The following is a 20,330-nucleotide window of genomic DNA, read 5'->3' on the forward strand; positions in this document are numbered from 1 at the left end:
CGAGGCCCACGCACCCCGCCAAGCCTCAGTGCTGCGTCAGTGTCTACATTAAAACACGCGCTACACGAGCGAGCGCCCGCGCGCGCCTGCTGAACACGGTTCAGATTCGTGCGTGTGTCTATAAGCACAACGCTCTTCAGGAGCATTTACTGAATACCCACGCCCTGCGACACACGGTGTCGCGCAAGCAGGGAAAACGCCTTCCTATTCAAAGGTGCTTGGACATAATTTTCAGGCAGCATTTTACCTTTATTTTAGTGAGCTTATACTACAAGGATTTGAGAAGGAAGAAGATGCCAATAGCTTCTTTTTCTTTTTAGCGTGTAAAATTGAGACAGACACCTAAATAAATAACTATTTTAAATCGCCTAGTTCTTATTCTATGTCTATAGACATGTCATATAGATATGAAATCTATAATTTTTAAATAAGGGATAAAATGTTGCCCAAAAGACTAATTATAGTTATACATTTGTGTTTCCACTAGATCTACAAATCAAAATAGTTCTCAGTTTAAAAGATACAATTTGTATCAACAGTAAAAGGTACTTTCTGGTTCTTCAGGGCCTTACTTTATATTCCAGCAAGTGTACCAAAATTATCAGCAGTAACATTGTAAACGAGTGATTTTTAACACTGAACAACATTACAATGCATGGAAACCTAAAACTGTAGGCAACTGACTATGTCACATAAATACATCTGTCATCAATTGCAAAATCTATTTCTATCATATAAAAAACGCTTACGAGGTGCTAGTAAAACCCATGACTTAAAACCAGAAATATCCCTTACTAGTACTAAAACAGACTGTTTGGTCTGTTTCTAAAACTACACTAATTGTTGCAAGAATCAGGCCTACACGATAGCACAGGCCAAAAACTATTTTCAAGAACATATACAGTATTTTATGTCTCCCTTAATTCCCTTCCTCCCTCATCCCCAACCAAAACAGAAAGAAAAAAAAAAGTTTTAAGTTATTACTTTCAGCTACAATATCATTACCATAGTGCAGTTAATAAATGTTGCATATCCTCAACACACACAACCTTTTCAGGCCAGCCTTGATAAATAGCAAGAAAATCGAACACTATCTTAAATACAAAACTTGCATTGAGATAATTAAATTATTTAAAAACAGGTAAATATTTTATGAAAAGCGTTTTTTATCCAGTATACTTGTGCAGCAATACAAAGGAAAAGACATAAAACAGCTAAATGGAAACCTAAGAATTCAGGCCCATTTCTACTGACCAGGAATACACACAGCTGGATAACAACATATGGGAGCTGGAACAGGGTGACCTGCTTTTAGGCAGTTCGGAGCATCTGCAATTTCTACCAGGCTCAAAGGGAGCTGCAAATCTCAGCACCTTTGAAGATCAGGCGATAAGGCTCTCACCTTATCCATAAATTAGTAAAAAATATTTTTTTTCCTCTGATTGCATCTGATATTACTAATCAACTGCATAACAAAACCTGTAACTATTCAAACAAAACGAGCAATGAAAAGTGCCATACTATAAATTACTAATATATTGTTACCCATTTCACCATTAACTGGTAACTTAATTTGTTTAAAAAATAAAGTCAGTGCTGTAGTAAATCTTTGTTTTCTATAAATAGATTATTATAGCACAAAAAAAGTCCACCAAACAAACAAACAGACAAACAAACAAACAAACATATTTATGCTCTTGTAAAAAGTTCAAAAACTTGGCTTGAAAATCATCTGCCAGAAGTAGCAAAATCCTTTTTCTGCAGGTCGTTTTAATGCCACGCAGCCCAAGGACAAACATCCGGCAAGTTAAAAAATAAAATCCCAACGACATGTATTAAGGATACAGAAAGTGCTGCATATAAACCCCTGATGCACCAAAGATTATAATCGGAGACCACAGATTTATATATGTATGTGTGTGTATACATGTATTTATACATACATATACATATATATATATATATATATATAAATTTAAACTGGAATATTATCCAGCCATGAAGGTAGCTGTTTAAAAAACTTCCAACTAGACCATAAAACTCATGGGTTACTTCCAATGCATGGGGCTCCACATACAGACTCCACGGTAGAGTATTTCACATAAATGGATTACTATATAACCTCCTTGCTGAGAAGGAGATCCCAAATGCTATTGTAGCAAACCTCCCTCAGCACTGAGCTGAACTGAAGACTCCCGGACACCGCAAAGATGCATCATCTTTCAGTACCCGAGCTGGGATTTCTCCACCAGGATGGCCGCAGCCAGCTGCTGGGCGTCCGTCACGTGCGGGTTCTTCTTCATGACCACTCGCACCAGGTCCGGGGGGAAGATGTTGCACAGGTTGATGTAAACCTTCTCCCTGGTGTCCGGGTGCCGCGGCGGGTCGGGAGGGACGGCGCAGTAGGGCACGCGCCAGGGCTGCTCCTGCTGCTCGGGCAGGCTCTGGAAGGCAAACTGCTCGTAGCAGGGCTGCGTGGGGTTGCTGGGCAGCGAGTACGTCTGCCGGTAGCCGTACGCGTCCACGCCGTAATTTGGCCTCTCCCAACTCCCGAGTCCGTCCTGGCCGGAATAAGGCTTTCTGTGTCGCAGCGGAGAATTGTCATACAAACGTGAATCTGACACGCTGTCTACTCTGGTGGCCACCAGGGCTCTGCCCAGGTGCAGGGCCTTGGAGTGTGCCGCGCTCGGCGGCGCAGAGTAGTCGTTGGGACAGCTAGAGCGAGCACCGACTGCGGGATGCTGCAGATGCACAGCCATGTACGGGAGGGGAGGCTTGTGGTGATGCTTTGGTTCATCGTGACTGTAACTCTGCACTCGCGTTAGAGGCTCGTGGTAGCTCTGTAGGAAGGGCTGAGAGTTAAGGCGGCCGTGGGGGTGCATGTGCTGGCACTTCAAGTTCTCCTCCAGCTGTGGGTCAGGGGAGCTCACGTAAGAGCGGTCGCTGTAGCCCACGTAGGAATCGCTGCTACCACAGCTCACGCTCCCTTCGCTACTGCAGTCAGAAGCCACAGAGCTAATCCTGTAATCTGTGTCCAAGGAGAAGCGCCTTTCAGGGCTGCGTGGACCAGATATACTTAGATTGGAATATGCATTCAGCATGGAGTAATACCCTACGTCCACAGGAGACTCACATTTTGGGTACTGGTCATAAGGCATTGGTGTTCCGTGATTTTTGGTTGCCATCATCACTGTAGGATACTGTCCCTGTGCTCTTTGATCCTGAGGTGGGAAGTGCACTCCGGCTGGAAGGCTGTTGACTAAAGGCGCAGTACTTTGGGGTTTTGCAGCAGAGGAACTTGGTAGACTAACTAAAGAAGGTACAGACCTGGTTTCCAATTTGTTTTTGGTGGGAAGCTTTTCCTCTAAGTCTTGATAGACTTGAGTCCTTATACTCGGATCCGATTGCCTCTTTGGAGCAGCACGCTTCAGCTCAGAAGTGCTATCACTCTTAGTGCTACAGGGGACACTATTGCTTTTTACCAGTCCTCCGTCACTTGTCGTTTTGGCAGCTGTGCTTCTAGACATGGCACGAAGTTCATCAGCTACAGACCGCTGAGGCTGATTCCCTCTTTCTGGATGATAGTATTTGCATTTGTGCCCATAGGTACATTTCTTCCCTATCAAGACAAAATAAATAAATAAATAAATAAAATCATTACACAGTGGAAATGGCCTTCATTTAAAGTTTTACTGGTGATTTGAAAGGTCCTGCAAGTGTTTTCACATGTCAGAGCGTGAGATCTAAGATTTGTTTTCTTGTACTATGGTAAAAAGAGGTGGTAATGTGCTGTAGCTAGTGCTCTAAGCAGATAAATCACTGCTTTCATCTGAGCATGATGCTGTACAGCAACATATTTGCTGTATTGTGCCAAGGAGGCCACAAAACCACGGAACGGTTGAGGTTGGGAAATAGGGAAGCTTAATGCAAAAGTCCCACAGAGTTGTAAGACGAGCAGATATTCAGCTCAGTCAGGATGGTGGGGTGCCCATGGGATGTTTAGAAACTAAACTTCAGGCTAACTAATCCATCTTCTGGAAGAAAACTTAGATGTCGTATGGCCTAGGCACATTAGAGAAGGGCTTTCTGGACTCTGCAGAATTTAGGTGCTGTTTTCTTATCTCCTCCTACCAGTCATTAACAAACGTTCTTCCTTCAGTTCATCTGGCAGGTAAAAACATGCTCCTTAACTAGCATATGAAAATAATCATTTCAGTTTCCACCAACACCAGTACTCAGCATTTTCAATGTTCAGAAGCTAAGACTATGATGTAAAACCTCTTTTTAAAAGTGCTTATTTTTGGCAGTGTTAAGCAAAGCAGGAACCCCAACAGTACAGAAAAATGAGGAGCTAAATAAAATTGTCCCCAGCCTCTATAGTCAAGGAAAATGAGGAGTTAAACAAAATTACCATATGGACATGGCTGCTTCTTATGTTCTGGTACAATAGGCTTCTTTCTAAGAAAATTGTCCAGACTTGGGCCGTGGCGGCCAAGAGGATCATCAGGAGGCATAAATCTATTAAAAAAGAGACAAAAAGGTGTTATGGAAGAAAAAGGCCTTCTCACAATCCTTATGCAAAGACCAGAACCTCTTGACTGAGCCCCCACACCACGAACTCATATACTAACATTTTAAAACCTAAAACCTAAACCAGTGGTGGAGAAGCAACAAGGGATCAACTTCTTAAACTGCCACAGCTAGATGTTCAAAAATACGCTACTTGGTTGGATTAAAGGCTCTTTGATCAGCATTTAGGCACTCCTGTACAAGGACCTAATCGACAGAGTTTTGAGTCGCTCGCACTAAATAAGCCACTGGTAGGAACTGCTGCTGGTATTTATCTTGGGTGTATGGAAGCACCAAACACGGATCTGAGCAGATGGTTTGAGCAGAGGCCTCCTGAGGGTCCTTCCAATCTGACCTGCTCTGCGATTCTGTGTTTTGGGAGGAGACCCTCAAACATACCAGCTTAGTGCATCCAGAGAAGAGCAATCCTAGACCTTAGCACACATCAAATATTCCATGCACTTTGACATATACCAAAGGAGGAAGAAATTCTAGAATAAAAAAATATATAAGGAGATCATGGAAAATCTCTGGCAAAAAAAAAAAAACAGACTTCAAATGCTTTTAATCAGAAATATATGATTGACTTTTTATTTTCTTAACATGTAAACCTTTTACTTTGTTAACATGTAGCTAATGATTTGGGTAGAAGCTAACAAACTACTACCAGTCTTCAAATCATCCTTTTCTCAGTTATTTCAGCTGCATGTATAAAGAAAGAATGACTTACTTGTCATTAACAAATGAATACATCAGCAAACGCTCATCTATGAACTTCTTCCATTCTGGCTTTTCATTAGCGAGATCCCTGTAGTTGTCATTAGAAACAATGATGCCATCCGACTCGAAAGCCAACTTCACTATAAATCGGTCATCGTAGCACACCACCCTTCTCCCCTGCACTCGACGGGATGGTGTGAACACAAGGATCTTCTCCTTTTCTAATTTCCGCAAGATTTCTTGGTCTACAAGAAATAAGAATCAGAAATTAAAAAAAAAATGTTTCTTTGATCTCCAAATACATTAAATTTGAAGAAGAAAACCCAAGCATTTAGGACTAAATGCACATGAAGTTTTAGTCCAGCAGAAAGCACTGGATGGATGCATGGTATCATGAAGGTAACAGTCAGCAGTCAACTGCCAATACTGCCCAGAAATAAAAGAACCTGACTCAAAAAACAACAACTCCCCTCCCTGCGAGCCCATAACCCCTCCATACCATTTCTAGGAAAACTCAAGAGGACCTTGTTCACTTTGCTGTGGTTAAAGGAAAGACTACTTGTCCGAAATGCCCACGAAAACCTCCTCTGGTTAAGGAATAAAAAATAATAAAAAATCCATTTAATCTTGTCAGGACATTCAGGGAGTAGAAGAGCTTTCTCCACCAGAGAAAGCTTTCTCCAACCCCTCCTACAGCCAAGAGTTTCCTGTAGCTGAGCTCCATGCTAAAGATTGGCCTCCTACACCTCCTTGTGCTATCCATGAAGCAGCAGCTTCTGGAATAGCTCCAGGTGCTCGCGTTAATGTGGCTGCCTCATAAAAGTCCCTCCTCATCACGAGGGAGTTGCCATTAGTGCACACAAGGACTAGAAAACCTGTATCTTGTTATAACACTCCAGCTCTTCATAAACTTTAACGGTCTCTGATGTCATCTTGTAACCAAAAAATTACAGAAAGAAACAGCAAACAGCTCTTTTGGTGATACTAGTAGCTCAGAATGTATTTTTCCTTGAAGAACATAAAATCTTATGGAGAAAAATCCACTAAATGAAACAGATTTCTCTCTAATTCTGCTAAATAAGTGTATTTAACGTTTTGCATGATTCCTTCTTGTTCTACACTGCCCTTCAATCACCAAGGTAGCAGCAGTTTCACCTTCTCTCTGTGCAATGTGGAGCTCCCAGGGCACTGGGGACGTGGAGCCCTCACTACTAGGAAGGCCATTTGGAACCAAGGTACTGGGGGAGCCCAGCACTCCAAGGCCTGGGCATACCTAAAGCAAGATCTAAAGCTGAAGAGTATTTTTGTGTTTCCAAATACAACTCCTGGCTTTTAATAATGGTTTACATCTCAAGTAACTCAACTGTTTTGTAGCACAAGAAACTTGACAGGGAACATCTTCCATCTAGGAAAAAAAAGACTCCAATGGGAAGAAATACTGCATTAATGTTACATGTGAGCAATATATTTGATATACACATTATCTGTTTTCTAGAAAAAAACAAAAGATCGGAAATCCAGTCATTTTGTATCAATTCCGCCCTCCCTCTTGTGGTGGTAGGTTTGATAGAAGGTGATAATTTTCCCCAGTAAGAACAAAATATCTGCCAAGGTTGAATGAATGGCAGGTAACAATAAAAAAGATGCGGCTGTTCTTTAGATGAAGAGGATTTCCACAAATATTCAGTTCAGAATTAGTCATTTTAGATTTACATTAGTCATTTCAAACTTTTTCAAAATGCCAAATGTCCATATACCTCAGGTGTGTGTCTTTGGAAACGCCCTGTCCACACAACCGATCTCTACAGGGGACACAAGAGCTAAACTTGGCTTTGACCCTCTTCCCAAGTCCATGAGGACACGCAGCAAAATCATTTTTCATTGCTGGAGAGCTTGTCAATGATCAACGAGAATTTTAAAAGTCTCTGATCTCATTCCTGGTCTTGTAGCCCAGTTCACAGCTCTAGCTGATATTACAGGTCAATTCTAAATAGTCAAATCTTTACCACTTGGCTTTGCTACTACTATTTTCTCATACTTCAAACACTAGCACCAGTGAAACAAGTCAGCAAGACCACCTCTTATGGGCTGATTCTTCCTTCTTGGGTTACAGTTTTATTTACTGCCTTTGCAATAATATTTAGTAAAGGTTTATCAGGGTACTCATACCTTCACAGAAAGGCTCTACACTGCCTGTTATGAGGCACCAACATGGCTTTCCAAGTATTTTCTTGCATTAAAAACATACGTTCTAGTAGCAGTCAAGCAAATGAAATGCAGTATTGTAAAGGTCTATGGAAATGTAGGTGAAAGTGAAAACATGTTTCCGTTTTCTTTTAGAAGTTGGAGCTAATATTCTTTTTATAACCTTTTATTCACCTTAACTAAAGGCAGACATGTCTTCAAAATGAAAAAAAAAAGAAAAAAAAATCCCCAAACCTACTAAATTCCATTTTCCTTTACAACAGAATTCTTCTCTGCTTAAACTTTAGGGCAGGAAGGAGAAAGACCTTCCAGCCTTCATAAAAATAAATACATAAATAAATTTGATAAAGAAATAAATACCTCTACCTATATTTTTTCCCAGATAAACAAATTTAAAATAAAATTTTCCAAAGCTTTTTCACTTGTTGAAAGACCTGATCAAAAGGGGAACTTCTCCCTTTCTGTGAGGATAAACCCATTAACTCCGAGTGCAAGGCACAGTGATTCACTGCAGATTCACAGACCAGTCTGGGAGGATCTATTCACCACAAGAAAGATCAGTCCAGTTAATCAAAACCTGAAACCTCTTCCTCCCAATACCCTATGGGTATAACAGCTTTTAAAAACAGCAATTACAATCTTCAAGAAATAAGCAATAATATTCAGGGAACCTTATGAGGCAGGCAGCAAAGGCGGCTCTGGGGAGGGCACCGTTTTGTCCTTTTCCTTCCCAAGGACTGCAGTGAGGGCAATGCATCAGAGACCCTTTTTATTATAAAGATTTTGATTTTGGGGGATTTCTTTATTTCAGCAGCATTGCTCATGCAGCACAAGGAGCAAAACAAACCAGTGAAAGCAAAACTGAGCTTACCTGTGATGAGAGCATCAGGTCTCGACTGCTCTTTCCTCCACGCCGGCACAAACACTGTAACGTCCTTGTGGCCTCTTTCCAAAAACCAGTCTACTGCCAGTTTTATTCCTCGACAAGAGAACACTTCTTTGTTCCCATGGCTGAAACACACATTGAAATTCCTAATTACACGGCCTTGGCTTTGTATGAGTAAGTGGAATTAGGCATAACACAAATCTGCCCATCCGAACCTTGCCCAAACGTGGCCACCCCCTGCAGTATGTGGAGGTCAATGAGAGAGGAATCGAGAAGGGGCCCTGGATATTCCCAAGTCCACAACATGCTTACCTGGATACTATATATAAGGCAAATATGAGCAGAGAGAGTTAATAGTTCTCAATGTATCATGTATAACAGGCAGCCGGGAAACTTGATGAGGAAAACAGTACGCTGGAAATACTGATGTGAAAGAGGGCAATTTTTTTAGGAAATGTTGGTGGATACGCTGGGTGCCTGGGGGTGAAGGCAGTAGAGGGAAAGAGAGTGGAGCTTTAGCAGAGCAAAGCTTCCAGCTCCCACTCAAGCAGAGCAGGAAAGAGCTGGGAGCGAGTGCGAGCCAGAAGGGGGGCAGGTACTCGGCAAGACACATCTGACAAAGCGGGGGGACGATCCAAAATGAGCCAGACCAAGCCAAGCTTTTGCAAAGGTGCAGAGACAGAAGTTCAGCAGAATATGACCGGACACAAGCAAAACACAAGATGCACGTCTGTTGTGAAGCAGCTGCCTGAGGCGAGACAAGAGAGGCAATTATTTTATTTTCCAAAGGCAGATGAGTCCTCAGTTGACATTTTCATCTGATTCTGGGTGCCACATATTACAAAAGAGACAGAGAACCTAGAAGGAACCCCAAAGAAAGCAAACCAAGGTCTGTGGGCAGCTCTCTGGAGCCGGAAAGGCGCATGGGCACGATAGGGACCTGGTACTTTGCACCTGGCTTGCGTGTCCCCTGTAGCCCACGTGCTGCAGAACCTGCTCTCCAGAAAGGGGCCAGACCCTTTTTGGCTTAAGTGGTGATTTGTAAAAGGGTTGTCCTTTTACAAAGGGGATGAGAATTACTAATGCCAATCTAAAAGTTCTTCCTACTTACATGCTTCTAGGTAAATAAAACCGGTAAAAAGTTATTTTTAAACTTTTATTTTTTCCCAGTAGGATCACTGTAAAGTACCTATTACTTCCAGCTTTCTAAAATTCAGCATTGCCTATACATTCCTGATACCTTTCAGTGTAATGCTGAAATGAGTGAAGTGCCAAAATAAGTGAGAAAAAAAAGTAATCACAATGCAGAAGGCTACAAAGAATATGACATACACGTATGTGATTTCAATGCGTAACTATACTACGTCCTCTTCGAAAGATGCCGGAGATGGGTCCTGGGGACATAATCACACACTAAAATGTTGCAATTGTTACACACTGCAATAATCAAAGTTTGCAGATTATATTAGGAAGTTTGTCAGGAGCAAAAGATGCAAGTATCTTAATATCTTACTTAGCTCTGAGTATAGCCCTCTGCAATAATAGTAATTAATAGAGGGGAGAATGTAAAAAGCATGGGGCGAAACTCTTCTTGGTGGTGGCCAGTGACAGGACAAGGGGGAATGGGTACAAGTCAAAACACAGGAAGTTCCATCTCCATGTGAGGAAGAACTTCTTTGCTGTGAAGGTGACAGAGCCCTGGAACAGGCTGCCCAGAGAGGCTGTGGAGTCTCCTTCTCTGGAGATCTTCCAAACCCGCCTGGATGCCACCCTGTGCCACGTGCTCTAGGTGATCCTGCTGGAGCAGGGACACCCACGTTGGACTAAGCGATCTCCAGGGGTCCCTTTCAACCTCAACCCTCCTGAGATTCTGTAATTACTGTTCTGTACAGTAATATGCAATAAGCTATTACAGCGCACTAACACCATAGTAATAATAAAACACAGCAGCACTTTTTTTCTAGGTTACTCGGGTTGGTTTGGCTGGCAGAGCAGTAACTTTGTGCGTTTCCCGGTTTCCCAGGAGCAGGAAGGCAGCCGAGGCGCGAGCAGACACCCGAGAGGCGCCCGCACACACGGGAAGGAAGGGCCACGAGCCCCGGCCGCCCCAGCGAGGAGGGGCCCGGAGCGGCCGGCTCTGCTGCGGCTGCTCTGGAGCAGCTCCAGGCTTTCACGTGCGTACAACCACTTTCCACTCCTTACAGGGAACAGGGCTTTTGCTACACTGCGTTTTAGAAATACGTTTCCTCCTAAGAAGGCATTTCTGGAAATCCCGGCCTCACAGAACACGTGGAAATTCCTTCCCATTGCTCTCCATCGGGTCGAAATTCCAGGCATATTTTTAAAGCCAGAGGGAAGACCAGGCAATTCAGCTGCCTGGTTTCTCCTGAGCCTAATACAGACCATTAAAATCTTCTCATCTAGAGCATACATAATGTCTATATGGGTGTGTGTATAACAGAAATAGGAAATATATGACAATGCTAACTTTTATGCACTGCTGAGCAAGGAGATTTAGAGTTCACACAAATCTTCATATTTTTTCCAGACACAGGCCTAAGTTTGGATCTGAATTTCCAAAGAAATTTAAATGGGCATTGATAAAGTCTGTGATGAAGATGTGATTAAAATTTGCCCATTTCTTCTGTATTGCTGCTCTGCAGACTTGAAGCAGAAAGACTGCAAAAAAAGAGAATCATCAGCATCACATGATAAAAAGAATGAAATCAAGCTTCTTCCTCTTGCTTTTTTTTTTTCTTCTGATTAGTTGGAAAAAAAGAGAATAAATGCTTGATTTCTTTGTCTAGAAGGATATTTTTAAACATCTCTTCCCAGATAATAGAAGTATATGAAAGAGGAGAGTGTTCAAGGTGACAGCAGCAACAAAAGTTGAGACCTTTGGTTGAGACAAGGGACTATTCTGCTTTGGTCCCTTTGCTTGACTATATTTAATCTACCATCATGAGTGGAAAAGTAGATCAAGAATACTCCTTAAGAAATATCTAGTTCATACCATGCATGAATGTTTTTTCTTGCTTCTTTTTTTTAAACAACCATTTTTATACTTGGCCCATTGATAGCTCTGGTTTTATTTTTACACAAGAAGAAGTAGCACAACACTGAACCCCTCCTCAGCAAAATCAATGAAATGTTTTCTAGGCTAGTACAGTTAGAAGAAATGTGATAAAATATCTGATAAGAACATTCTCATTTTCTCTGTACCTTCCTAGATAGACCTCAGACCAGGTTTTCAAGAGACTAAGTTTCTGCAAAGAGGGGTAGTGTGCTTCCAAAATGCCAGCTATTTACAATGGGTGTAGCTGGAGTTACCAAATTTTGAAAACTAAAGAATTCCTATACACCTATTTATAATGGCAAGAGACAGCAGAGGCAAGGTCTAAAACACAGTCTGTTGCAATGCACACGCAGGGCTTTATCCAGTGGAAATCTGTTACACATCTAGACACCTCGCAGGTGAACGTGTATGGATTAAAACTAAGAACAGGAGCAAAATAGGTATCGGTCCAGCGATAAAGAAGCGCCAAACTATTTTCTTCCATCCTGTCACAGAAGGAAAACAGTGTTTGGTTGCTAATAAAGAAATAAATAATTTCCATCTTGGATCAGATTAGTGACTCATTAGTCTGGCAGTGTTTTTTTTCTTGTTTTTCCCCTAATCTCATCTTTCTTTTTTTTTTTTCTTTTTTTTTTTTTTTTTAATAGGATGCACTAATTTCCTAGCCACAGTAATAATTTGTGCCGAAGTATCTCAGTAACCCAGACCTTCTATCAGTCTTGTATTTGTTCCTTATATACCTGTTTTGGTGGAAACGTGAAGTGATCCACATGAACGTTACTTGGTGAGAAATATCCCCACCTATTGACCTCTCAACACAAGCCAGGAGCCCGGCCAGAGCAGCAAGGACCCGCTGCCTCGGCCTGCGGGTGCCCCTGCGCGACGCGGCCCTGGGCCCTGCTCAGCTCCGCAGCGCAGCTGGACAAGCGGCTGAAGCGGCTAAACTGTCACGAGGCATTGGCAGAGGAATGGTTAAACAGAGAGGATATCTGGCACGGGTGAGACAAATCAAATCCCTTTTTGGTTGACACTGCACGGAGAAACCTACAGCTGTGGTAAAACTTCTGGGCACGGTGGCTTTTGGAGACCCTTTCACTGCCACCAAACGAGGTGACTCAGGGCCTGCCCGTGGGCTCAGGCTCAGGGCCCAGCGGGGATGCCCAGGGTTGGTTTAGGCACCTTTGGGTGTCTCACACGTCCCCCAGCTGCTATTCCTGCGTGGCACAGGGGTCTTCCCTGGGAAACTGCAAGCTTGGGACGCATGGAAAGCATCCAGCTGCCAAGGAAGGCCATCAGCACAGGCAGAAATTCTTTTCTGAAGTGGGAGCACATTTAGCTAAAAACAGTAACCCAAGCCAACACCTTCCTCTTCCAAACAGTAAGTACAAAGGCAGTGGTTATTTCAGCTTGCCTCTTCTTGGTGCAACAAAGCACCACCCGGCACAATTCATTTTTTTTTTTTTAAAGAAAACAGTAAAGCTCACTACCTGCATTGCCTTTGGAACCCTAAGGGTGAGGTTTTCAGTAAAATCTAATTATTCAAAACAAAATTCATGGACTTTAAGCTGCAAGCTCAGGCCGCAGGTTATCTATATGCAAGCTTGGATGCCTCTATTATCCTGAAGGTGGTTATCAAAAAAAAAAAACTAGAACATCTCCTTATTTCCTTATTAGTGTTGTCTCCATGCTGTTCTCATGGGAAGCACAGCAATAAGGTTCAGAACTTATTTTTTGTTTAGAAATAGATTTTCAGCAAGAAATTTCTCAACAGCAGTGCATTTATGTGAAATCTGAAATTTATTTTTTTCCCCATTAGTGAAGAAAGTTTAAAGACATGCACGGTAGCCATTAAAAACTACGAAGGACAGAAGCACAGAAATACAATATATTTTCCAGTTATCTTTGCAACTGTTCTGTTCCTTATTCCTCGCTTCTTGGTGACAAAAGCCTGTTTGTGATTCCACAACCATCTCATAACTAATTTTAGGCAATTTTCAAAGTTCCAACATTGCCTTTGGAAAGGGCAAGCAAAGGAAAAGGAATGCATCAACTGTGCAGCTTCTCTCTTCACAAGGAACCTTCTCTCTAAACCTCAGGAATAGAGAAGCCTTGAAACAAAGGGGCAGGAAAGAGGCTCAAAAAACTTGCCTTGCTACTTCCATCTTAGAAAAAAAACAAAGCAAAACATAGAAAGTAGGTGTTTCTTCCCTTATAATTTGTTATACTTAGAGAAAAATATTTATTTTTGACTTCCTCCTCTCTACTCCAGATTGCTGAGGGTCAGCTGAGGAATGTCAGGATCTATGAAGAGCAGGTCCAAGGCTGCACTTAAGAGGAAAGTGGCGGAGTAGTGATGATCTGATATTGCCGCACGGGCAGAATGTGCTTCTTTTGCCTACCTCAGTTACAGAAAGGGAAAATCTAGAGCAGCTTGGACTGCAGCAAGAGGGACACAGAACTACTGCCGACCGAAACGTGTTCGTTAACCCGGTGGAGTATCTGCTGCCTAGTTTGCACTGAACAAGGTGTTGACTGCATTTTTTAAGTGTTAATGGACAAATGCCTCTCTCGCTCATATTGACTAAAGATCTAAACTAATCTTTTAAGTTACCGAAATACAAAAATACTTATATTATACAGCAGGATTAGAACTGCACAGTTGTCTAGAACACCAACCTGCACCACTGCTCAAGCAGGGTTCAGCTGAATCCCACATTCCTGCCATCTAGTCCCACTTCCTTCTCAGTTGCAGGTAAATGCACAGCAAGGGAGTTACATAAAATGAGTTGAACAGAAAATTATGTTTATATGTGTAAAAAACAATCTCACCTCTAAGAATATTCAGACAAAAGATTTGGGGTGTTAGGCTTAAATACAATCAATATTCCTGTTCTGAGAGAAGATTAGGTCAACAATATGAAAATTAGAGCAATGAAAAAAAAAACAGGAACAGACTCAAGCACCCAACATGGGTGCTTCATCCAACTATGGCAATTCTCCAGTTCCAGGGCCACCAAAACTAACTTTCTGAAAGAAGTTTGTTTTGTTCTTTCACACTTTAATCAGTTTAAGTATTTAGCCAATACTGGAGTTTTAAAACTTGAAATACACAAGATGTGTTTGATTAGCAGCTCTCAGTGTAAGTAAGGGACCACTAACAAGCAATGGCAGCTCAAAGTATAACACAGGTTTTCCAACCTCTCTGGAGCAATCAAGATTATCATTACTATTATTTTTGTTACAGCTTGCCAAAGGAGATTTCTAGACCAGGATTAGTCACCAGGCAGCACATAGGCTCCATGCAGCTGGCCAAAACAAGCTATTCTAGCCCAAGCTGCACTGTAGCTCCCCTTTAGCCTCCAGGGACTCACAAGTCTACCCACTGTCACCTGACTGGAGGCAAGCAGTCACACAAAGGTGACATCCAGGCACCTCATCAGACAAATCCTTCCCTCCCTGTGTCAGGACTAGCTGTCCTCCCAGGCACGAAGATGGCTTGGTTCATCTGCAAGTCTAATCACAAACCATCCTTTTCAAATTAATTTTTTCCTGGATTGGGAAGCTGAATCAACTGCTTATTTTGCAATCAGTTAGTCAGCAGACGAGATGCAGATGGGGCAGTACCCATGACAGCCAGGGAGCGCGGAGGCTGAGCGCAAGGCTGTAACACTCTGCTAGTCTTCAGATGGTTTCGGAAACCATGTTCTTGCTCAGTGGACATACACTTAGGTCATGGAAAATACCTTGGGAAAGGAAATTAAGGAACAAACTCTGCCAATTTGCAGGTGTCAGATATTTACAATGGCACCCTGGACACTTAGATACAGACATCTCATCAAAATTATACAGAAATTCACCTGCAGTTCAGACATTCTACACTGAACACCGTTCCTTTCACCTGGAAAAGCTGAGCTCCTCTCTTTTAAAGTGTGCATTTACTATTACGTAATTTCCTAAGGAGGAAAGGACGGATCCTGCAGGTCAACAACAAGGGTCCAGTTCTTAGAGCCGTGGGACGCTCTAAGGGATCAAGGACTGCTAGGAGGGGACAGAATCTTCTTGACCAAGTGGAGCAAAAACATCTTTATCTACAGACTACAGACTTTTAGTAAAGACACAGCAAAAGTGTCTTTACTAAAAGGCTCATTCTGGAGAGAAGAGCTATGAAGTGGGAATGACAGGGGTAGGAGCTGATGGCCCAAACAAGCAAGGAAGTAGTCGACCAGGATGGTAAGCAAAGATCAGTACCATGTGGAGAGAAGACACATCTTAATGAGCCAACACAGGCTGAAGGTGACCCTTCAAGCCACCTCAAGGAACTGGTGTCTCCAGGTAGTTGCAGGCCTTTATCTCACTGGGATGCAGTAGGATACCTCACATTCCAGCATGGACTGCTGCAGTGGAGGGATACAGACCTTTAGGAAGGCCAGACCAGGAAGGCACGGAGGGGCGAGCTGCCTTCATGCGACACAGCAGTGGGAATGCACAGCACTGCCCAGGGACAGGCGACGAGTCAGCCTGGAGGTCAGGATCAGAGGCACATCAACATGGGCAGCGTTATGGTGGGTGTTTGCTCCACCTGATCGGGAAGAAGTGAGGTCTTCTTCAGACAAATGGAAGAAATCTCCCATTCCCAGATCTTGGTCCTCACAGTGGATTTTATCCACTCCAGGATATGCTGCAGGGGTAACACAGCAGGGTTTGAGCAATTAAGGAAGCTTTTGGAGTTCACTGATGACAATTTCCTGACACAGGTGATCAGGGAGCTGATGAGGAAAGGTGCTTTTCTGGATATTTACAGAGAAAGAAGAACTGGTTGGGGATGTGAAGGCTGGAGGCAGTCTTGGCTGCAGTGACCATGAGTGAATGGATTCTGCGAGGAGCAAGCAATGCAAGCAGGATCACAACCCTGGAATTTGGGACAGGAAACTTTCACCAGCTCAGGGATCTGTTTGGAAGAATGCCCCAGGACAGAGTGCTGGACAGAAGGCTGGTTCAGGCAAGCTGGTTGACTTTCAAGAGGACCTCTTCCAAGCTCAGAACTGGTCCATGCCAATGCACAGGGAGTCAATAAGGAGTGGCAGGAGGCTGGCTAGGTGAACTTGGGAAGGAACTGCCCAGAGTTCCTGACTAAACTAAAACATAAAAACAACGTGAACATGAGGTGGAAGCAGGAGCAGGTGACCCAGGAGGAGCACAGAGAGGTGCAGTCCAAGTATGCAAGTTCAGTGCTAGAAAAATCAAAACTCTCTTGGAGTTCAATGAGGGGAGGGAGATGAAGTGCACCAAAAAGGGCTTCTTCAGGTACATAAGCTACAGAAGAAAGACTAGAGAAAACATGGCCTGCTGCTAAATGGGGCAGGGCACCTGGTCTCAAAGGACACAGAAGAAGTCAAGGTACTTGGTGCCTTCTTTGCCTCGGGCTTTAAATGTTGGGTTTGCCTTAGGAATTCCGGGCATCTGAGACCCATGGGAAGTTTGAAACACGAAACACTTCTCCTTGGTGAAAAAGAACCACATCAGGGAACAAATAAACTAACTGGATATCTACAAGTCTGTGTGCCCGGAGGGGGTGCACCTACAAATGCTGAAGGAGCAGGCTGTCACTGCAAAGTCACCCGCAGCAAGTGTCTCATTCTACTCTCATTACTGTAAAAGAGAAATAAGGATTTACTGGATCAAGTTCAGTGAAAAGCCACAAAGACGATTAAGGGACGGGAACATCTGTCACATGAGGAGAGGCTGAGAGCTGGGGCTGCTTGTGCTGGAAAAGAGAAGGCTTGAGGAATCTAATCGATGTGTAGGAACATCTGATGGGAGGATGTAAAAAAGATAGAGCTGTCAAATACTGGCCTAAGTTGACTGCAGAGTCTCTGTCCTTGAGATATTCAAATCCTGAGCGGACAAGGCCCTGAGGAACCTGCTTTAGCTGACCCTGTTCTGAGCAGGGGGGAGTTGGACTAGATGATCTACAGAGCTCCCCTCCAGCCTCAATATTTTGTCATTAAAAGCTGTTGGAGACCAACTGCAGACCTGTTGATTTGATTCTTGGACACAGAATATTAAATCAATTAACAGAATATTTTTAAGGTCCTGTAGAATACAGCACGCATTCTCATTTGGTTTATTAAATAATTAAACTTAATAAGGAAGAATAATAATTAAGTATAATAACAATTAAGGAAATAATTAAGCATAGGAAGATGCATATCCTACATATTTATCATGCTAATAACGGAGTGAGCATTAAGGAAAGATGGATAATCCTGCACTGCTTCTGGAATAGGTTTGGTGCAGCTCACAGGGAAAGTCACCCCTAAGTCCACCACTTAAGGCCACCTCTCAGGTGCGAGTTGAGCTAACAAGTAACGCCCCGTGCAGCGTTGCTGAGCGGCCGAGAGCCATCACAGAATGAGGAAACCAGCCAGAAATGACAGACTAAGAGACAGTAAAATTATGATGGTAAAATTTAAATCAGCAGCTCTGTTTCAGGAAACCAGAACCTTCTGAACATTTACAGAAGTGATTCAAGCTTATGTGAAATGCTCTTCTAACCCTTTTTAAAGGTCTCTAGATGGCTTTTAGGTTGAATAGTCAAAATAATGTTTACTCAGCTGGAATGTACTTCCTTTACAACTCAAGTTGGACAGAAAGATTAGCATATGTCAAGCAGAAAGAATTCACAAAAATGCTGCATTTTGAAAAAAAAGAAAATATCCACCATTTATGGGCTAACCAGTTAAAAAACTAACCTTGTTGCCATAAATAAGATTTAATATAAATCTCATTTTCAAAAGTCTACTTTAATAGAAACAGATGTGATTAGGAGAAAAAAAAAACCCACAAGCCTTTAGCGCTGAAACATCTTGCACCAGCTTTTATTACTAAGCTAATAAAAACCATGTCAAGTCATTAGGAGACTAAGAGAGACCTTTTAAGCTGTGACAGTAATAATAAAATAATCCTTATGAGTCATCCAATTAGTTACCAATCAATTTGTCATTCATATTAGCCATAAAGGCACTTCTCAAGATCGCTTTACCATTTCCTTCCTTCTATCTTTAACCGTTGAAGAAGCGAGAGCTTGCCCAGGCACCCAAACTTCTTGTTGAACATCTAGACCACTGCTCAGAATGGGTGAAGGCTGGAGGTACCTTGTGTTACCTTGGCATGGGGGCATGAAAGTGGATGTCTATATGTACACTGGTCTCAGGAATTAATGACAGTAAAATCTAACTCAATCTGACAAACAAATTTTATAACCAGGTTTATAACAGAATATACAGTATATAACAGGCTTCTGTTTATAACAGAACAACCTACTAAGAAGTATTTCTTAATTTATAGGCTTAAGCAATCTTACACCTACTTTCCCCTACTCCCTGCAAAGGGATACAACTGCTCTTAGCAATATTGCCTGCTAAAGGCTTCTTAGGCATAAGAAGAGTGAGTACTAGACAGGCAGTGGGAAGGAGAGCTCTGATAGCTGCCAACACAGGGTGACTGACATAATTAGGGTGACTGACATAATTAACCTATGGTTGCTTTAGCAGTGAGTACAAATCACCACACTCTTCCTGGCCTCCAGCCCGACTGCAAAGATTTGCATACAGTCTGGCTGAGGAATAGCTTGCAGCATATAGCAGCTTGCACACAGTTTTATGTAATTATACAGAACACCAGTGCTCGAATTGGACAAGGTAAATCTGCTTCCATTTAAATATCTTAGCAAAAGTTTCAGGGTCACATACCTCATTGCCACATTGCTGCCATCAATAACTATTGGCCTCAGGTTGTCACCATCCTCTGCCACATCCTCCTGCAGTGGAGACTCTGACCTCTGAGACTCTATGGAAGACGCTTCACGCATTACACTAGTGTTAGCATTACTTACAGTCTGGTCAGCCTCAGTTTTATTTCCAAGTTTGACAAGTTCTCCCAAAATATCGTTTATTAAAGCATCAGTACCAAGTTTATTTAGTACAAGTTGAACCTGTTCTTCAGAGTAACCCAGCTTAAGTGCAAACTCCAGTTTGGTTTGATATTCTTTCACCACATCAGGGGGCTTTTTGACTTCCTTAGGTACTATCTGAGCCTCTTCTATCCTCAAGTCTTGCAAAATTTCATTTCGTTTTAATATATGAGGCTCTAAGCAAGGAGATCGGCACAGCTGTCGGTGAGTCTTAGGCAGTAAGTGTGATTCTGATGCAGTATTATTCAGTCTCTCCGACTCATTATCAGAATTTGTGCTTTCTTCGGAGTCACAGCTGGAGCTTCCAGATGTTTCTACAGATGCCTCCTTGTCCGTATCTTCCTTCCTAGAATTAACCTTATCCATCGTTGGCTTCTCCACCACTGACCAAGGTGCAATTGCATTTATTTGTGTGCCAGTGCTCCCCACATAAAGATGGCCTAGATCATGCCCCAGATGATCCTTCAAGCCCATGAAGCTGCTGCATGTACTTGACTCCACTTTGCCGTTTTTCTTGTATTCCTGAATATAAAGTGTTCCGTATTCCTAAAGAGAGAATAAAAATGGTGTAGCTGATTATGCATCTTACTTGAGTTTTTCTTGCTCTTTCCTCAACTAACTCAAAATTTTCCTCATTTCCAAGGAAAAGGGCTGTCTGCCTAGTGTATGGATTTGTTCTCTCTGAGGAGAGAGATATGTTTTTGTGCCTTTTTTTCTTTTTTTTAAAGACATGGAAAACTTTCTTTGGGGAAAAAGTTTTTCATAGAAACATATACAGCTAAGCTGAGGAACAATTAACTATTTTTTCTAAGTGTATTAAGTGTTCTTACTTAAACATTTTCAGAAATAAAATGGGTTAATAAAAGAATTAAAAAAGATAAAAGAATATAAAACTAAACACT

General features: G+C 42.3%; 1 protein-coding gene across 1 annotated transcript; it reads right to left on the reverse strand.

The window, feature by feature from the left end:
- Positions 1-1,975: 1,975 nt before the first annotated feature.
- Positions 1,976-20,091, reverse strand: ZC3H12C (zinc finger CCCH-type containing 12C). Its single transcript, XM_010223356.2, has 5 exons — positions 19,208-20,091; positions 8,366-8,505; positions 5,300-5,534; positions 4,412-4,518; positions 1,976-3,619 (listed from the first exon to the last, which is right to left on the reverse strand). Exons 1-5 carry the CDS (start codon positions 19,900-19,902, stop codon positions 2,223-2,225), a joined length of 2,574 nt encoding a protein of 857 aa, XP_010221658.2. The 5' UTR covers positions 19,903-20,091; the 3' UTR covers positions 1,976-2,222.
- Between the last annotated feature and the right edge of the window lie 239 nt (positions 20,092-20,330).

This window comes from Tinamus guttatus, unplaced genomic scaffold (assembly GCF_059628265.1).
Source record: "Tinamus guttatus ecotype Peru unplaced genomic scaffold, ASM5962826v1 Tinamus_guttatus_pri_ptg000150l, whole genome shotgun sequence".
Classification (NCBI taxonomy): domain Eukaryota; kingdom Metazoa; phylum Chordata; class Aves; order Tinamiformes; family Tinamidae; genus Tinamus; species Tinamus guttatus.

What these genes read in the sequence shown, in the direction of transcription:
- ZC3H12C (XM_010223356.2), bottom strand. Translation starts at nt 19,902, where the DNA reads ATGGGCTTGAAGGATCATCTGGGGCATGATCTAGGCCATCTTTATGTG. An exon ending in GGCAGCAATGTGGCAATGAG is followed by an intron (nt 8,506 to 19,207) that starts GTATGTGACCCT and finishes TGTGTGTTTCAG; the next exon opens with CCATGGGAACAAAGAAGTGT. An exon ending in ACCTGATGCTCTCATCACAG is followed by an intron (nt 5,535 to 8,365) that starts GTAAGCTCAGTT and finishes TATTTCTTGTAG; the next exon opens with ACCAAGAAATCTTGCGGAAA.